The 13,083-nt window shown below is 32.8% G+C and overlaps 2 protein-coding genes and 1 long non-coding RNA gene across 6 annotated transcripts; 1 reads left to right on the top strand and 2 right to left on the bottom strand.

Moving 5' to 3' along the window:
* Positions 1-2,056: 2,056 nt before the first annotated feature.
* Positions 2,057-6,289, top strand: LOC112732926 (trihelix transcription factor ASR3). 2 transcript variants are annotated; one of them, XM_025781754.3, is made up of 3 exons: positions 2,057-3,101; positions 5,237-5,287; positions 5,670-6,289. In XM_025781754.3, exons 1-3 carry the CDS (start codon positions 2,132-2,134, stop codon positions 5,927-5,929), a joined length of 1,281 nt encoding a protein of 426 aa, XP_025637539.1. In that variant the 5' UTR covers positions 2,057-2,131; the 3' UTR covers positions 5,930-6,289. The 2 variants fall into 2 exon arrangements, with proteins under 2 accessions (XP_025637539.1, XP_025637538.1); XM_025781753.3 differs by having other exon boundaries at positions 5,234-5,287.
* Positions 3,561-8,518, bottom strand: LOC112732927 (magnesium protoporphyrin IX methyltransferase, chloroplastic). Of its 3 annotated transcripts, none has more exons than XM_072212376.1 (3): positions 7,798-8,495; positions 7,155-7,575; positions 3,561-3,820 (listed from the first exon to the last, which is right to left on the bottom strand). In XM_072212376.1, exons 1-2 carry the CDS (start codon positions 8,377-8,379, stop codon positions 7,168-7,170), a joined length of 990 nt encoding a protein of 329 aa, XP_072068477.1. In that variant the 5' UTR covers positions 8,380-8,495; the 3' UTR covers positions 3,561-3,820; positions 7,155-7,167. The 3 variants fall into 3 exon arrangements, with proteins under 3 accessions (XP_072068477.1, XP_025637542.1, XP_025637541.1); XM_025781757.3 differs by lacking the exon at positions 3,561-3,820 and adding an exon at positions 6,987-7,056; XM_025781756.3 differs by lacking the exon at positions 3,561-3,820 and having other exon boundaries at positions 6,987-7,575; positions 7,798-8,518.
* Positions 8,519-9,024: 506 nt separating this feature from the next.
* On the bottom strand, positions 9,025-10,679 carry LOC114925000 (uncharacterized). The gene is made up of 2 exons (XR_011870437.1): positions 10,311-10,679; positions 9,025-9,356 (listed from the first exon to the last, which is right to left on the bottom strand). It is a non-coding gene; the product is annotated as an uncharacterized lncRNA (long non-coding RNA).
* Between the last annotated feature and the right edge of the window lie 2,404 nt (positions 10,680-13,083).

The following is a 13,083-nucleotide window of genomic DNA, read 5'->3' as shown; positions in this document are numbered from 1 at the left end:
TGAAAATCTGCGATTAATTCCTTTGTACTTTGCTTGAGAGTATGTTTGGATGAATATTCTTAAATTTCAGTGTATTTTAAATATAAAAGAATTCAAATACTGTAATCAAACTATTTTTAAGTTTAAAATTTTTTATATAGTTGAAAAAATTATATTAGTTGTATTATTAAAATGGGTTAACCACAAAAAATGTCCCCGAATTATTCAAACGCTAACAAAAATACACCAGAATTTTATTATCGACAAAAATGCCCTTAAATAATTTAAAAACGCAATAAAATGTCTAACAGTAAATATATATTTTCAAAAAATACCTTAGAGATTGAATTTTGATGTAATTTTTTTGTAAGCATTATTAAAAAACTGAGATATTATTATTCTTAAAATTTGGTAATTTTTTACTAAGTATATATTGTTTTGTGATTTTTTAAAAGTATTATGGGTTGTTAACAAAAAAAATTATATACTTAACGAAAAATCACCAAAATTTAAGGATAATAATATCTCATTTTTCTAATCATCGCAAAAAATTGTATCAAAATTCAATCTCTAATGTATTTTTTGAGAAATACATATTTAATGTTAGATAATCTTGCAAAAAAACAAACATTAAATATGTATTTCTCAAAAAATATATTAGAGATTGAATTTTGATGTGATTTTTTGTAAACATGATTAGAAAAATGAGATATTATTATTCTTAAAATTTGGTGATTTTTTGTTAAGTATATATTTTTTTTGTGATTTTTTAAAAGTATTATTGGTTGTTAACAAAAAAAATATAAAAAAAATATATACTTAACAAAAAATTACCAAATTTTAAGAATAATAATGTCTCATTTTTATAATCATGCTTGCAAAAAATTACATGAAAATTCAATCTCTAAGGCATTTTTGAAAATATATATTTACTGTTGGGTATTTTTGTTGTGTTTTAAAATTATTTGAAGGCATTTTTGTCGATAATAAAATTCGGAGGTATTTTTGTCAGCGTCTGAATAATTTGGGAGCGTTTATAGTGGTTAACCCTATTAAAATATTTTATTTAAAAAAGAAAGTTAATTACCTTTATTCATGAAATATATAGTTGATTTTATTATTTTGTTAATTTCAAGTGTTAATTAATGCATATAAATATAGTTTAAAGTGAGATAAAGAGAGGAGAAAATTGAAATTCTTTTTCTTTTGAGAAAAATAAAATTTCTCATTTTATATAGCTAAAATCTTTCATTAAAATCTCTTGAATTTTCAAATTTTTTTCTAAAATAGTATCCAAAACATTATTTTGTTTAAAAATTTTAAATAATCTCTAAAAATTATTTTTTCCTTCTTTAATTATCTCATCCAAACACACTATGAGGCATTACTTAAGATGACTTTTTTTTTTTCCAAAAGATACATTTATTTTAGTAGGAACTAAGAAGAAAATTAGGAGTACATATATATCGGCTCTTAAGAAATGCTAGAAAGTCATGTTTCAAATTTTTTTTATCAAATAATATTATGTATTTGTAAATCTTCAGAGAGTAATAAATTCCATTCAACCACAGTCTTTATTTCTTTTCCTTCTGTGGTGCATTCCAGTTATTTCTTTTAATTTGTTGAGTAACATTCCCATTCACAACTAGGACACTATTGACTTCCCCCAATTTGTTTTTTGACTGCTTTTGGTTCCTTATAAATAGATCCTTAGTTGGAAGAAGATCACGCTAATTATTAAGTGTCCAAATAAATGACTAGAGTCAACTATCCTTTTATTTGTTTTATAAAAAATGCAAAGTATATGTGTAAATATAAGTATAATTTAATTTATTTTTAATTTATATTTTAATATATATTTTATATTATTGACTAATTTTAGTATATCTTTTATATACTTGTTGCTATATATATATATATATATATATATATATATATATATATATATATATATATACATAATTTCATGATCATTTAATGGAATGTAATTTCTTTTTTACCAACAGAAGAAGGAAAAAACACAAAAATGGGACACAAAAATTGTGATCCATTTTTGGAAAAAAATGTTGCCTACACGAAATAATATGAAATCCTCCTTGAGAAATTTTCATTTGCCTACTAAGCAAAAGAACATTTTCTAATTTCTATATGAATGGTTTGTATCTTATCTCAATCCACAAAAAACACTCGTGTGCGCGTGATCATAATAAACGCCATGGAATCAAATTCAGAGAAGAATATCAACATCAGCGTAGGTTCTTCCGGTGGTGGTAGTGAACATGTTCCACTAGTAACCGTCGCAAAACAACCAACGACAGCAACAGAAACCGTAGCCAAAGGCGAAACAAGAGCCAAAGCGACAAGACATCCAAGATGGACAAGACAAGAGTCCCTTGTTCTCATAGAGTCCAAGAAACTTGTCGAGAGTGGGGAACAGATTAACAGGTACCAATCGCCACCTGGGTTTGTTGTTCTTCAGACGGATCCAAAGTGGGATATGGTTTCATCGTTGTGCCAGCAACGAGGTGTTAAGAGAGGCGCTGTTCAGTGTCGAAAAAGATGGGGGAACCTTCTCACTGATTTCAGGAAGATCAAGAAGTGGGAAACAAATGTGAAGGATGAGAATGAATCGTTTTGGATGATGAGGAATGATAAGAGAAAGGAGAACAAGTTGCCGGGGTTCTTTGATTCTGTAGTCTACAATGTTCTTGATGGAGGGGTATGCACTGCAGCCGCGTATCCATTGACGCTTATTAAGGGCCCACCAAAACAAGAAAATATTAGTGGTGGTGGTGGTGATCGGGGGGAAGGAGAAGGTGTGGTGACGGCAAGCAAGAAGGATCATCATCGCAGTCGCAATCAACCTCATCGCCAGAATCATGACGAGGTTGATGAGGACGACGATATGGAGGATGATGAGACCATTGTGGACAGTGAGATGGGTTGGAGCACTGAAGAGGAGAACAACACTAATTCTACGACAGAGACAGGGAAGGTGAATAACAGTAGTCTAATGCTGTTGAAAACACCTACTGTTGCAGGTGCTAAGGAAACGGTGATGAATATGATGATGGTGATGGGGAGTACACAGAAGATACCGTTACCCAAATTGCCTACTTCAGGTATCCTCTCTGTTCCAATGGATTCTCTACCTCCATTTTAGTTACATCACTTGCATCATTACGACGTTACCTATATATGCATGTTGTACTGTCTCACTGTTTTTAGTGTTTTGTTTATCTTGTATTAGAACTTTAGGGCCTTCTGTCTTAGTATCTTTGATTTCCAAAAATTCTTATTTTTAACCATGCTGCTTATTATGTTATTTAAAACAAAAAAAATTTGTGCAAGAGAAAAGTTCAAATGTCAACCTAATGTTTTTAGCCAGCACTTCTAGCCATCAGTTAAATTCAAAAATTTAGTAATCTAACAACATACTTTTAGCCTATATTTTTAAACATTGTTGGCTAACTATTGACCAAAAATAATAAATTCTATTGACCCTCTACCATTATAATATACTTTTAGCCTACACTTGTAAGTATTGCTGGCTAACCCTCTAGCATTCTTCTTACCGCAAATTTGAAAGAATGTCTCATACATTATCAAACCCGTTAATACATTATATATTAGGAATATGTATTGTTTTAGTCCCTAACGTTGAGGGTCAGAATCGAAATCGTCCCCAACATAATTTTTTATTTAGAATCATCCTTAACGTTTTTTTTTCGTATTAAAATCGTCTTTTTAACTTTTTCCGGACAAAAATATCCGCCGCCACCTACACCTTTACCTCCACCTCCACCACCACCAGCCCCAGCACCAGCACCAGCACCAGCACCTCCAAGAATAACAATATCAATGAAATCAACACATATTTAACAAATCAAGGAATCGGAAATTCAACAAATCAACAAATTAACACAAATTCAACAACCAAATCAACACACAACAATAAAATCAGAAACAACAAATCAAAATTAGAATTAAAAGTAGAAGCAGAAGCAGTCACAGAAGCACAAGAAGCAGAAGCAGAAACTCAAGCAGAAGCTCAAGCAAAAGCAGAAAGCAGAGGCCAAAGCAAGGAGCAGAAGCCGAAGCAAGAAGAAGCAGATGCAGAAGCCGAAGTAGAACCACCGGTAGCTCATGGGCGACGAAGCGACGGCGGCTGCGCAGATCGACGGTGGTAGGAACCCAGCTCAGCCTCAGATCCCTCTCTCTCCTTCGTGCGCCGCCCTCCTCGCATCGGGCTCCCCTTCGCGGTGATTGCTCGCGACGCAGGAATCACAAAAGCAGAAGCTGAAGCTCAAGCAGAAGCTCAAGCAGAAGCAGAAAGCTCCCCTTCGCCGGCGCCGTCCCCCCTGCCCCCTTCCCCTTCCCCCTCTCCCTTTCCCCTTTTCCTTCCCCCACTCCCCCGCGCCCTTCCCCTTTTCCCTTCTCCCCTGCCCCCTCGCGTGTTTTCTTTTTTTTTTTTAATTTTATAATTTTTTATTAATAGAGATAATTTAGTAATAAAATAAAAAATTTTATTAAAAAGGACGATTTTAATACGAAAAAAACGTTAAGGATGATTCTAAATAAAAAATTATGTTGGGGACAGTTTCGATTCTGACCCTCAACATTAGGAACCAAAACAATACTTATTCCTATATATTAATATTAATATTAAGAGTAAAGTGACGAATAAAGACTTGAAAAATTATACTTCGGATAAATTAATCCCTAAAAAAATACCAATAAAATTCTTTACAATAGCAGACATGGATAAATTATGTTTAAATTGAGACCTTTTATCCTGATCATAAGAACTAATTTGAAAATAATGTGTCCATATCTGATATCGAAAATGACTTCATTGGTACCTTTTATTTCTTTAAGGACTAATATGTCCAAGGTGTAAATCCTCAAAAATTTATTTATCACTTTACTCTAACATTAATGTAGCTGGAAATTTTAACTAAATGTATAAAGAGATGTCTAAAGCTTAAATATAAATAACATTTTTCATGTACATAAACTTATGCATTCAGTCACCAAAAAAAATAAACGTATGCATTTAACTTAAAAAATTATAATTTTCAATTCCAATAAAAAAAGGACATGATGGAGTATATATTATTATTTTTAAAAACATCAGTTGGCGGGATTATGTCTGCTTGATGGGCAATTGCCCTTATTCTAGTTGTTTTTGCCCAAAGCTTACGCAGATTACCTATCTCTTATTGACCAAAACTAATTTCTCCACACTCAATAGCAGAGAAACAACCAACACCAACATCTTGCAAAGGGAACTACGACCATCCACCAGGTAAAGTGATTGAACTTACTAGTGCCAATAGTTGTTATATCGACTAAATTCCCAAAGTGGTTCCTGTGATCCACACCATGCATCGATTTAGTTCTTGAGATCCCAATTGCACTGTTATCAACCCCTTTCCTGCAATGACTTAGCAAACAGAGTGAGGCAAAGCCCTCCAATGCCACGCCGGACATTTGTAGAATGACGTGTTTCCCTTTGGAAAGCAGATGCGATATCGTTTTGATATAATGAGAAAACCATTTTAGATGCTATAGTGCAATTGGAACCTCAGATACCAAATCGGTACATGATGTGAATCTCAGAAACCACTTGGGGATTTAGTCTGATATATTTGTCCATGGATCGACTCTCACCTACTTTGTTGGTTCAGGCTTTCAAAGAGAAGGTGTGTCACAGGAGGGGCACAAGAAGAGGAGATTATCACCAGGTAATAGTGAACACACCACAAATTTCAACAACAACATTGTCAGAGTACTAAGAAGGAACAATAACATGCTGAAAGCACATCTTGGGGCTCAGAATATGAATTACCAGTTGGCCAGAGAACATCAGAAGGAGCAAACAGATAGCTTGCTTGCAGCCCTTGGCAAGCTCACAGATGCTCTATCAAAAATTGCTGACAAGCTGTGACTATATTCAGATTTAAGAAGGAACATAACTCTTAGCATTTCCTTCTCATGATACCTTTTTTATTTTTGGGTGGAAACAACTTTTCTTATCATTTGTTAACATCTCTCTCTCTCCCTCTCCCCCCCCTCCCCCTCTCTAATTCCTGCAAGTATTTAGGAAGAATAGCTAATAAGTATTGAATATGTGCTAATAATCCTCTTACTCTGACCCAGTCAGCAACAGTTGCACAGAACCAGAAGGATCTAAGAAATTACCATTTTACATTAATCACTTTGTTGTTTATAACGTCCCTTAAGTTCCTTTACAGTCAAGCTATATCCAGCAACCTGTAAAACTTTTCTTTTCTATTTTTTTTCCCAACAGTTTTTGTCTATACTCATGTATTCATTACAATAAGCTCACGGTGTGTAAGAACCTGGCATCTAGATTAGGTAGAAAAATGAAACATAGTAGAAGGGCAAAGGAGATGCAGTGATATCAATGAGATATCATCCAATTTCCCAGTATTTGCTTGTATTATGCAGTAAAAGGACTGAGTGACAAAAGCATCAGGTATTTGCGAGACCTGATTCTCTCCTAGTGCCTAATCCTATTATTTCTCTCTATTTTTATGCCCTCTCACTACTTCCCACAGCCCTTTATAGTTCCCACCTCTCTCTCATAACAGAATGCTCCCTCTCTCTCTCACTCACTTTCCAGCTAGGCAAGTTAGTTACAAAACCCACCTTAGCCCGTATTCATTCAATTACAATTAGGTCCCTAATTTCTAATAAACTTGGTACGTAACACGGTGACACATAAATGAGTAGGGAACTAAGCTAAAACCTAAAAGTGAAGCTAAAGCAAGAGAAAACTTGAACAATAGAGGATACATGATGCACATACTGATTATAAAGGAAGCTAAGTCCTCAACAAAGGTTGGAGCAAGTTAACATTATTACACAAAGGAAGATCCAGTGGATCAACTCAGGCTTAGTTTCAAAATTGAAATTCAATTGATTATTTTTTTTTAAAATAAAAATAAAATAGAGAAACATTTCAGCATCATCTACACTACTGAGAAAAAAGAAAAAATATATTGTATAATCGAATTATATGCAGAGAGCTGTTCAAAGCATACAATGGCACTGAAAAAAGAAAAAAAAAAGTTAAAAAGAAAAAGGCCTTACAATTTACATAAGGAATTCCCTCTAAACAAAAATAGATTATGTCATCGAAAACTCACCTTCCAAGGATCACTACATAGGAACAGCCTCGACAAGCTTAGCAAAGTAAAACTGAGTGGTGATTAAGCCTCTCTTCCTTATCTTCCAGCCAACCTTTTGCAATGCCCTCTCTACATCTGCCTCCGAATGAAGATATGCCCTTGTTGCCTTTGAAGGTCCGGGGAACAACTCTCCAATCCTCTTTAGCAGATCATAATAGAATGTCTTTGGAGCAAAACTCAGAATCAACCGGTTGCTGGCCAATGATGCAAGGTGAGCAATCATGCCGTCTGCCTTATTTTGCGGATAGTGAATCAAAACATCCAGGCACACCACCGTGTCATACTTGCCATCTAAGCTTTCCAAATCTTTCACCACAAATTTCGGCATCGCAGCTGCAGGGGATACACTATCTTCACTTGATCCAAGTTGTTCTTTTGCCTGCAAATGGAAGTTATCTCTTACTTAATGCCGGTGTTGATAACTGATAATTGATGTCATATTCTATAAAAATCAGTTATGTCTGCATGTCGTAGTACCTGATTCGGTTAGCTAACTAACAGTGTAGATAAAATTAGTTAGTAATCTACTGCTAATGGTTTTGCTAAACTACATTATTATGATTAAATCCTATAGCAAGAAAAGGAGAAATGTGGTAGTGACCTGTTTCTCAGCTTCAGCAACCATAGCAGCGGAGATATCGCTGGCGGAAACAATGGCACCCTCCTTGGCCAGCGGAATCGCAAGGGAACCGGTGCCGCAACCGGCGTCACACACCGTCACACCTTCCAGCGACCCTTCGTCCTTCAACATCATAAGCGTGCTCTCCACCGTCTTCGAGTGCCCCAACCTTATGTCCAACTGAACCCGGTTCACGTCTTCCGTGTCACCGTAGATCTTCTTCCACCTCTGGAATCCCGTGTTGTTGAAGTATTCCCTCACAACCTCCTTGTCGCCCCCTCCAACCACCTCCGCCTGCTCCTTCCGCCGCCTCTCAGGGTCCGAAAGCGACAGCACAGCCGCCAGCGCAGCCACCGATCCCCCGCCGATCACGGCGATCGTCGTCCCGTCAATTGCACCGGTTACTTCGGCCGCGGTTGCAGTCGAGAGCGGGTCAATGGCAAATGCAGTTGTGAGTGGATGCTGTTTGGTCGTCGGTTTTTGATTGGCGGGAGGTGCTCTAGCAAAACAAAATCCTCTGTTTGGAGGAATTAGCGAAGACCAGAACGACGCTGAGAACGCCATATTCTCTTTTCTTTATAATTTTTTGGGTTTTAGATATTCTGGTTTCTATAACCGGCCGGTCAGTGTGAACTGTGAAGTGAAGGAAGTTGGTGGTTTGACTGGTTGTAGTGATATCCAGGATAAGATAGCGTTCGAGCGTCTGTGTCATTTTTTCGGATTCTCGTGGGTCCCACTTTTCAAAAACCCTTTGTTTTGAGCTGGTCTCTAGTCTCATTCTTTCAGAAAAGTTGTTGGTTTTTTTCAAAAACCTTTGTTGTTGGGTTGGCTTTTCTACTTTTGTGTTAGTTTTATATGGGCCTAACGCGGCCCAGAATAAAAAGAAATAGGGAATACACGTGAACGTGATTAACTGAATTAGATCTCTATGAATTCATTTGTCTTTTTAAACAAACTAGAGTGTATGAATTAGGGATGGTCGCGGTGCGGTTTGGTTCGATTTTTTAGAGAAAAGTCACCCGATCTAATTAATTAATTTAACTGCGGTTCAGTTTGGTTCGATTTTTTATTGAGACCATCCAAATCAAACCAAACCTATTGAAATCGGTTTGGTTTGATTTGGTTCGATTTGTTCGGTTTTCAATTAATTTCAGAAAAAAAAAAAGCTTAAAACTGCAAGAAATGTTAGAGCCAAGACTGAAGTATAAAAAAATAGTAAAATTGCTATGAAGGCTGCAACATTCACGACAAATTAGTGGAACTTATCTAGTAAAAATCAAGTTCAATTAATCATGAAAATGAGCGAGTTGAGGGATGAGAGTGTAGCAAAATAGCTAAAAATAGTCTGCAATATTACAATAGAATAACTAAGATAGTTCAAAGTTCAACAAATTAAAGGAAACATTGGCATTGTGTAAGTATAGATTTGCACCATTATATTTTTCTTTTGCCCAATCCTCCAAATTATGTATATCATATATTCCCAATTTTTCATTACTCTAAGGATCACAACCCCTTCATCTTCGTGTCGCCAACAGAAGCTTAAAAATTCAACCCACCAAAAAGATAAAACAACCAAATTAAAAGAATCAGATTAAAATCAACAAGAACAAAAACAATGAAATTAAACAATCAGAGCTATCAACAAATAATCCTAACAAATAATCAGATTATAATTAACAAAAACAAAAACAATGAAATTAAACAATCAGAGCCATCAGCAAATAATCCTAACAAAAATCAGCAAGTAACAAATGATAGATTAAAAATAGAATTATGACAACAAATTGTGAGAAATAAATAGAATTAAAAAAAACCCTAAGACTTGAAAATTTTTAAAACAGAATTTAAAAATCAGAATCATAACAACAAATTATGACAATTAAAAAGGATTTAAAAACAGAATTAAGAAGAAATTAAAAACCCTAAGAGAAGGAAAGATGCTAGGACGATAGCAAAACATTGTTTAGCAAGCAAAGAACCTGAAATCAGAAACTGAGTTATAACTAAAAAATGAATACCAAACAATGAAACTGAGTTATATTTATTTAAGTTAAAATCCAACATAGGCTAGAGATATGTGATCACTAGACAATGAAACTAAATTATATTGGATAATCATTACCCTCTTGGCCTAACTAACCTTCAAAATGGAAATCAAAAAAATTTCTAACTTATAACATGTACAGAAACTTGTTTGAAATATCATTCATTAACTTATTTTAATCTCAATCTTCAAAGTAGGATAACAGGGTTCGTGTCTCAATTTTTGTATTGTTTTAAAAATCAGAACCATAACAACGAATTCTAGCAAATAAAACAAAATTCACAAACAAACCTAAAAAAAATCCTAAGGAATCAGAACAAAGAATTTGCAAGTTTCAGCAAGTAAACACAATTTACAAATAGAATTAAATAAATAAAAATCCTTAGGCTTGAAAATTTTAAAAATCATAATAAACAAGAAATCAGAACAAAGAATGAACAAGTGATACCTGAGACTCCATTGCAACCATGGATGCGCAGAGACTGAGAACGACGAAGTATGGCGGCTGGCAGAGGGCCATGAACAACGGTGGAGAGGCTGAAGATGACGGAGCCTAACGCACGCAGCTGCCGAGAGCGACCACACTGAGAACGACGCCGCTGCTAGACGACGCTGATGGATGTCGTGAGGCTTCGACGGACGACGAGATAAAAACGACAGGTTCTGCCCTTTGCTGGACGGCGACGGCAGCAAAGAGTGAATGACTGTAAATCTGTGACTGAGAGAGAGGAGAGTGGTGACTGACACTGAGTGAGTGAGAGAGCAGTTTGTGTGCGTGAGTGAGATAGTTAGATAGGAGTGTGTGGCGCTTCTTCTTCAGAGTGAGTGAGTGTGTGTGAGTGGATTAGGGTTTAGGTAGGTAAAGTGTAGAAGTGGGGATAGTTTTGTAAATTAACTTATGAGTAGTTAAGTTTATTGGTTCGGTTTGGTTTGGTTCAAGTTTTTGGAATTAAAATCGAAAATCAAAAATCGAATCGAACCGAACAAAAAACTGCAAAATTTCAATTTTTTTATTTTTTCAGTTATCGATTTATTCGGTTATCGGTTTATTTAGTTCGGTTGATTGATTTTGATCGATTTGAATCGATTTTGAACATCCCTAATATCTACGGTTAATTTATAATATTAAAAAATACGGTTACTAAATAATATATATTATATACAAATAGGGTTACATTGTATTTTACCCTATGTATAAGATAATATATTTATACTAATAATTATAACAATATAATAAAAATATATTAGTATTACCCTAATATAATAAAAATAGTATTACCCTATAAGTTTATTATATTAGGGTTAATAAATAACCTTAATAATAGGACTATATAACTAAGTTATACTCTAATAATATAGGTAATGTTATATATTAACCATAATATATTATATCCTATTTATATAAGATATATATTAGTGTATTATCTAAATTAATTAGTTAAATTATTATAATATATACATATTAGTTAAATATATTAATATAACCTAATTGCCTAATTAATATAGGTTATTAAGTTATATTTATTAATTATTTATCAAAATATATAGATAATATTGGTATATCATTAACCTATATAATTATATAATATATAACCTATGACTAATATTAGGGTAATATATAACCTATTAATAGTTAAGTAATATATACTAATATATAACTAAGGGCAAAACACTAAAATAAGCTAAGGAGAAGAAATTTTTATGCAAATCCGCCAAACCAAAATTTAGTTCATGAATCAATCAATGCATGTTTATATATAGTTCGAATTAACTAGATTCGAACTTGATCTACACATAATTCGAATAATGTTGCTTCGAATTATACACAAAACTCACACACACTAATTCGAATCAATCTAATTCGAATTACACACATACAATAATTCTAATCAGGTTGATTCGAATTACACCCTCATTTATTAAAAAAAGTAATAATTTAAAATTAAAAAAATATATATTTTATTTCATATATTAAAAAAAGCTAACAAAATATTTAATTACGAGACTTCTTTAAAATATTAATGAGTTATCAATTCAAATTCCATACAATACTCTTTTGTCCATTTTTAATAGCTCATGAATATTTTTTAATAAATTTTTTTAAATTATATGGTGAGATATTACATGATTCGAATTACGCATGGGGATGTTCAATCACTCTGATTCGAATTATATGGTGAGCAATTCGAATTCTATACAATACTCTTCTACCCATTCTTGATAGCTCGTGAATATTTTTTAATAAATTTATTTTAACTATACCACAAAAAAATATTTTATTCTATGCAAAATAATTTTAAAAATTGATTAAAAAAATGTTAGGAGTACTATAAAAATTTGTAATGTTCTAATGACTTAGGTAAATACATGCATGTACACAAATTTTAAATAAAATACTCTACATAGTCAATAATAATTTAGAAATTAAAGAAAATATTTTATTCCATCCAAAACAATTAAAAAATATATTTTATTCTATACAAAATAATTTTAAAAAATGGCTTAAAAATGTTATGAGTACTATAAAAGTTTGTAGTATTTCTTTAATGTCCTAAGTCATTACAAATTTTTATAGTACTCCTAACATCTTTTAAGCCATTTTTAAATTATTTTGCATAGAATAAAATATTTTTTGTGGTATGATTAAAATAAATTTATTAAAAAATATTCATGAGCTATCAAGAATGGGCAGGAGAGTATTGTATAGAATTCGAATTGCTCACCATATAATTCGAATCAGAGTGATTGAACTTCCCATGCGTAATTCGAATCATGTAATATCTCACCATATAATTTAAAAAAATTTATTAAAAAATATTCATGAGCTATTAAAAATGGACAAAAGAGTATTGTATGGAATTCGAATTGATAGCTCGTTAATATTTTAAAGAAGTCTCGTAATTAAATATTTTGTTAGATTTTTTTAATGCATGAAATAAAATATATATTTTTTTAATTTTAAATTATTATTTTTTTAAATAAATTTTTTAATAAATTATTAATTTTTTTTAATAAATGAGGTGTAATTCGAATCAATCTGATTCGAATTATTGTATGTGTATAATTCAAATCAGGTTGATTTGAATTAGTGTGTGTGAGTTTTGTGTATAATTCGAAACAACATGATTCAAATTATGTGTAGATCAAATTCGAATTTAGTTGATTCGAACTACATATAAACATACATTGGTTTAATCATGAAATAATTTTTGGTTTAACGG

Source organism: Arachis hypogaea, chromosome 13, assembly GCF_003086295.3.
Source record: "Arachis hypogaea cultivar Tifrunner chromosome 13, arahy.Tifrunner.gnm2.J5K5, whole genome shotgun sequence".
NCBI classification, from domain to species: domain Eukaryota; kingdom Viridiplantae; phylum Streptophyta; class Magnoliopsida; order Fabales; family Fabaceae; genus Arachis; species Arachis hypogaea.
This window is presented reverse-complemented; position numbering and strand designations above follow the sequence as displayed.